The 6,696-nt window shown below is 40.1% G+C and overlaps 1 protein-coding gene across 1 annotated transcript; it reads left to right on the forward strand.

The window, feature by feature from the left end:
- Positions 1–297: 297 nt before the first annotated feature.
- LOC138811773 (olfactory receptor 11H4-like) lies at positions 298–4,640 on the forward strand. The gene is made up of 2 exons (XM_069999967.1): positions 298–328; positions 3,691–4,640. The coding sequence occupies exons 1-2, from the start codon at positions 298–300 to the stop codon at positions 4,638–4,640; spliced, it is 981 nt and encodes a 326-aa protein (XP_069856068.1).
- The last annotated feature ends 2,056 nt before the right edge of the window (positions 4,641–6,696 follow it).

The raw sequence follows: 6,696 nt of genomic DNA on the forward strand, positions 1-6,696 counted from the left end.
AGTCCTCACATCTCAGCCTCCTGAGTGGCTAAGATTACAAGAGTCAGCCATTAGTGTTCAGCTATATACAATTTTGGTGACTCAGTTTATTCCAATAGTATGAAGACACTGAAAATTGATTACTGGCTTCCCTGCTCTAATCATTCCATTATTTATCTATACTTTCTCCTCAGGCTTCATAAAACAGAATGTTACTACTGAAAAGTGTCTTACAGGATGTGTTGATAGAAAAGATGGAACATGTGTGAAGCTGCCAGATTGCAAGGGCAAGTGCCCTTACTATCATTCTCATTAAGCATGCTCTTTTCTCCAAAAAGATATCTCATGATTCTAGTTCCTGGTTTAAATCTATAAACCTTACATCTGTGCCCTATAGCAAGGGAAGGGATTTCTCTGTGCTTCATAACTAACCATCTGGGAATCACCCCTTAAGCACCATCCAGGAAGATAGTAAACACATTTAAATGTACTAGGATTGAAAACATTAGTTTAGATGCTCAAAACCTCATTTGTAGCTGCCTTAAAAATCACGAAGAAGAACCTGATATTGAAATCCAACTCTTCATTCCCAAGGATCATACCTGACCCTTCGTTCAAATTCTGTGCTCTTCATTGCTTTTCAAATTTTGTTCTATTCCTCACAAAGTCTGGTGGTAAGCTGGGCACTGGTGGTTCACACCTGTAATCCTAGCTACTCAGGAGGCTGAGATCTGAGGATCTCGGTTCAAAGCCAGCCCGGGCAGGAGAGACCGTGAGACTCCTATCTCCAGTAAACCACCAGAAAACCGGAAGTGGCGCTGTAGCTCAAGTGGTAGAGCGCTCGCCTTGAGCTGAAGAGCTGAGGGACAGCGCCCAGGCCCAGAGTTCAAGCCCCACGACCGACAAAAAAAAAAAAAAAAAAAAGTCTGGTGGTATTCATTTCAATACACAGGAAAAAGACCTGAAGTTAATAAGAAGCACAATATGAAATTTACCACTTTTTTAAACTGGGCACTGGTTGTTCATGTGTAGTAATTCTAGCTACTCAGGAGTCTAAGATCTGATGATCATTGTTCAAAGCCAGCCAGGGCAGAAAAATTTATAGGGCTCTTATCTCCAGTTAACCAGTAAAACGCTAGAAGCAGAGGTGTGGTCCAAGTGATAGAGTCCAGCTTCTGGTAAAAAAAAAAAGCCAAGGAAGTGCACAAAGCCCTGAGTACCAACACACACAAAAAGAAACAGAAACAAACTGCCATCTTTTTATTAAAATTAATAGTTTAATTAAATGCTAAATTCATAAAGACATAATTTTTTGCTTTTCTATCCAAATTGTGGGAAACTTTTTCTCCTTCCTTTCAATAAACAAAATTAATTCCAACAGATATGCTGCAGGTAAACCCATTTGAATAGTGGAGGCTTGACTCAAGTAGAAGAGAACAGGTCTAATAAACATGAGGCTCAGGGGGTTCAAACCTCAGGATCGCCTCTTTATTTCAGAGTTCCTTATTTTTAACATCCCTAAAATTCACTTAATAAATTCTTTGTATCGAAAGCATCATTTTCTTTATTTCATCTAGGTAGGACCTAAATATGAGAAGCAAAATAGTGTTTTGTGTACTGTATGTAAAGCATGAAAATGAACACTTGAAAATAGAGATGTTTAAGAAATAATATTCTCACTCTTTAGTGCTAGGATATTTGATGGTAAAAGTTTTTCATGTGTCACTCCACTGCCTAGAATGACATTTTTTAATCCTAAACTGAGCCAGGCACTGGTGGCTCACACCAGTAATTCTAGCTACTCAGGAGACAGATCTGAGGATCATGGTTCTGGGCCAGCCCAGACACAAAGTCCATGAGACTCATTATCTCCAATTAACCACCAGAAAACAAGTGGAACCATGACTCAAGGCAGAGCACTAGACTTGAGCAAAATCATTACAGAGGCAATGCCCAGGGCCCAGGACTGGCACAAAAAGAATCCTAAACTGGGCATTGATGGTTCATGCCTATAATTTTAGTTACTCAGGAAGCTGAGACCTGAAGATCCTAGTTCAAAATCTACCCAAGCAGGAAAGTCTGTGGGACTCTTATCTTCAATTATGCAGCAAAAAAATGGAGGTGGAGGTATAGCTCAACTGGTAAAATGCCAGCCTTGAACAAAAAAGACAAATAGATCATGAAACCCTGAGCTCAATCTGGAGTTGGAGGCATGGCTCAGTTAGTAGAGCACTAGCCAATGAGAGAAAATGTCAGGTACCAAGTTTGAGTCCCAGTCTTGGACCAAGAAAAAAGGAAAATCCTTAAAGAAATATTAAAGACAACTTGATCCTTGACCATTGTCCTGTTTTGAATTTTACCTCCATGTGGCAGTAAGTTGAATTTGTTCTATTGCCAAAGGTTTAACTCAACCTCTAACTAGCCATTTTTTTTATTTTACATATTTTTATTGTGAAAATCCATACAGAGGGGTTACAATTACATGGGCAAGATAATAAGTACATTTCTTATCAAGCATTGTAGCCTCCTCCTTTGTTTCCCCTTCCCATCCCTTCCCATCCTCCCCCCCCCACCCCTCCACCCATTCCTCCCCCACACACACCAAAGTTGTAAAGTCATTTTCGACATAACGGCTTGTACATCTCATTGTTGCAATGGATCCACCTGAATCCCTATTGAAACAATTTGTTTTTTTCCCTTCCCCTCCACAAATTATACCAACATCAAATATGGTGAAAGCAGGTAACCAGCCATTTTTGAAATATGTATTTTTTATTGGGCTGAATAAAGAAAGCAGATAAGACTAGTACTAGTGGCCACAACTGTAATCCTAGGTACTCAAAAGGCTAAGATTCAAATATTGCAGTTCAAAGAAGTCAGCTTGGGCAGAAAAGTCCATGAGACTCTTATTCTACAATTAGCTACCAAAAACCAGGAACGGGAGCTGTGGCAAGTGGTAGAACACCAGTCTTAAGCAAAAATGCGAGGTGACAGCTCCTAGATCCTGAGTTCAAGCCCCAGTACCAGCACACACACAAAAGAAACAGAGAGAAAGAGAGAGAGAGAGAGAGAGAGAGAGAGAGAGAGAGAGAGAGAGAGAGAGAGAGAGAGGAAAAGGAAAGAAAAGAAAAGAGAGCCAGGTACCGTGGCTCACATGTATAATCCTAGCTACCTAAGATGCTGAGCAATAAGGATCACAGTTCAAAGCTATCCTCAGGCAGAAAAGTCCATAAGACTCTTATCTCCATTTAACCACCAGAAAACCACAAGTGGAGCTGTGGCTTAAGTGGTAGAGCCCTATCCTTGAATGAAACTGGTAAGAGACAGCACCCAAGCCCTGAGTCCAAGCCCCACAACCAACAATAAAAAGATAAAAAACAAATGGTTTGTGCATGAACTTATGAATACTCATAAGAGTACTAGAAAAATATTAAAAGCTGAAAAAAGTCTTACAAATCAAAGTGGTAATAAAAAGAAATAGTCTAGTTGTTCCACTAGCATAGAAAATTCCAGTTTCATAGGATTCTGGCAAAAGTAAATTACTGAGATACAATCAAATCAAAACATGGTAGAGTTCATCTTTATCTGTTTTCAGAATATGTATTTTTTTCTGTATGGCTCAAGTTACCTTCTCAACAAAATCCTTGAGATATGTTAAAAGCAGAGAGATTTAAGATAAAATTATGTTTCTGTTCTTTATAGACCTAGGCCCCATGAATAGATCAGCAACACACATTGTAACCGAGTTTATCCTCCTGGGGATCCCTGGTTGCTGGAAGACCCAAATTTTCCTCTTCTCGTTGTTCTTGGTGGTTTATGTCTTAACTTTGGTGGGAAATGGAGCCATCATCTGTGCAGTAGTATGTGACCGACGACTCCACACTCCCATGTACTTTCTGCTGGGAAACTTTGCCTTCCTTGAGATCTGGTATGTTTCCTCCACTGTTCCCAACATGCTAGCCAACATTCTCTCCACAACCAAGGCCATTTCTTTTTCCGGATGTTTCCTCCAGTTCTACCTCTTCTTTTCACTGGGCACAACTGAATGTCTCTTCCTAGCACTCATGGCCTATGATCGGTACCTGGCCATCTGCCACCCCCTGCATTACCCTACTACCATGACTGGGAGGTTCTGTGGCATTCTGGTGTCTTTGTGTTGGCTCACTGGATTCCTTGGATACCCAATTCCCATTTTCTTCATCTCCCAACTCCCCTTCTGTGGCTCTAATATCATTGATCACTTCCTGTGTGACATGGACCCATTGATGTCTCTATCCTGTGCCCCAGCTCCCATTACTGAAACTATTTTTTATGCTCAGAGTTCTCTTGTCCTCTTTTGCACTGTTATGTACATTCTTCGGTCCTATATTCTGTTGCTTAGAGCTGTTTTTAAGGTTCCTTCTGCAGCTGGCCGGCAAAAGGCCTTCGCAACCTGTGGTTCTCATTTAGTTGTGGTGTCTCTTTTCTATGGCACAGTCATGGTAATGTATGTTAGTCCTACATATGGAATCCCAACATTGATGCAAAAGGTCCTGACACTTGTTTATTCAGTACTGACTCCTCTCTTTAATCCTTTGATATATAGTCTTCGAAATAAGGAAATGAAACACGCCCTAAGAAATGTCTTCATTAGAATGAAATTTAGTAAAAATCTATTTTAAAAATATGTCAGCTGGGTGCTGGAGGCTCACATCTGTAAGCCTGGCTACTCAGGAGGCTGAAATATGGAGGGTTGTAATTTGAAGCCAGCATGAGCAGAAAAGACCACAAGATCCATCTCCAATTAACCAGCAAAAAGCCAGCCTGGAGTTGTGGCTAAAGTGAGAGAGGACTTAAAGGAGTGAACAAACAAGCCAACCAAGTGTGAGCCCTGAATTCAAACCCCAGTACTACACCATGCTTACAAGTTCTAGTGAAAAACAAGTCGGAGATGTATCAGTTCCTTCCATGGTCTTCTCCTCCTCATTCTTAGTAGTTAGAGGTCATGTGTTTTACCTGGAACTGGGGCCCACCTTTTGGTATTGGCTATTTAACCTTAATACACTGAGCATTTTCAAAACCCAGTGAAACTCTTCCAAAGCCTGTCCTCATTGGAAGGATGAATTGGGATATGAGATGCCCTCCCACTGAGATTCCCTGGGTCCCATCATTCCATCATTACACATCTTCAGCATAGCCCTAATACCTTAGTTCAACTACAGATACAATTTTTACATGATGAGACTCTACAGTAGGACAATACCCAGCATCCAGGCTTTAAAATGTTTTTGATCTTTTTTCATGTAAATGTATTTTAAAGCTATTGCTTTAAAATTGTACATAGTATATGCACATGTGAAGTACTATGATAAAATCCTTTGGTACAATAAAAACACACTAAAAACAAATGACAGAAAATCAAAATAGACTGGGATACATTTTAGGGGAGGAAGGCTGTGAAGGTGGCTCAGTGGTAGAGTGCTTTCCTTGCATGCATGAGGCCCTGGGTTCAATTCCTCAGCACCACACAAACAGAAAAAGGCAGAAGTGGCGTTGTGGCTCAAGTGGCAGAGCACTAGCCTTGAGCTGAAGAGCTGAGGAACAGCGCCCAGGCTCAGAGTTCAGTCCCCACAACTGACAAAAATTAAAAAGAAAGAAAGAAAAGAGGCAGGGGAGGACTAATGGAGAGGATGAACAAGGATCAATATAATCAAAGACATTTGTTTACATGTATGAAATAAAACAATGATAAACTGGACAGGTATCTGTCTATCTGTCTATCTGTAATCCTTAGCTACTCAGATGGCTAAAATCTGAGGATCAAGGTTCAAACAAAGCTCTCACAGAAAAAAAAAATCAGCAAAAAGTTGTTCTGCAAGTATGGGTCAAGTGGTAGAGCTATAGCCATGAGCAAAAATAGCTGAGTGAAAGTGTAAAGCTCTGAGATTATGTGGTTATATCCTAGCATTATGTGGTTATATACTAGCATATAAAAGAAACACAGAGTGGGGGAACCTGGAACAATGAAATCTATTGAAATTGTTTTAAGAGGGGAGAAGAGTAAGAGTGATACAGGGTCAGTGAGTTTTATCAGAATACATTGTGTACTTGTATGGAGATGTCACAATGAAATTTCCTTTGTACAATTAATGTATACTAATAAAAATAATTGGCTAGGTGCCAGTACCTCATGATTCTAATCTAGCTATTTAAGAGGCTGATATCTGAGGATCAAAGTTGGAAGCCAGCCTAATTAGAAGTTTGTGAGGTTCTTATCTTCAATTAATCAGAAAAAGCTGGAAATAAGCCAGGTGCTAATGGCTCACACCTGTAATCCTAGCTACTCAAGAGGTTGAGATTGTGGTTCAAAACCAATCTGGGCAGGAAAGTCCATGGAATTGTTATCTGTGGCTCAAGCAGCAGAGCACTAGACTAGACTTGAGCAAAAAAGCTCAGGGACCATGCCCAAACCCTGAGTTCAAGACACAAAACTGGCACCAAAAACAACAACAACAAAAGTAGAGGTGTGGTTCAAGTGGTAGAATGTCAGCCTTGAGCAAAATAAAATCTGAGCAAGAGTGAGAGGCCCTGAGTTCAAGTCCCAGTACTAGTGCAAAAATAAATAAACAAAAATAAATGTATATATTGATGGAGTGATGTGTGCTGTTTTAACATATATACATTGTATAAATTTTGAGTTGTTTAAATGTATCTACTTCTTTTCCATTCCCTCTGTAC

This window comes from Dipodomys merriami, unplaced genomic scaffold (genome assembly GCF_024711535.1).
Source record: "Dipodomys merriami isolate MVZ:Mamm:240054 unplaced genomic scaffold, mDipMer1.0.p SCAF_1, whole genome shotgun sequence".
Taxonomy (NCBI): domain Eukaryota; kingdom Metazoa; phylum Chordata; class Mammalia; order Rodentia; family Heteromyidae; genus Dipodomys; species Dipodomys merriami.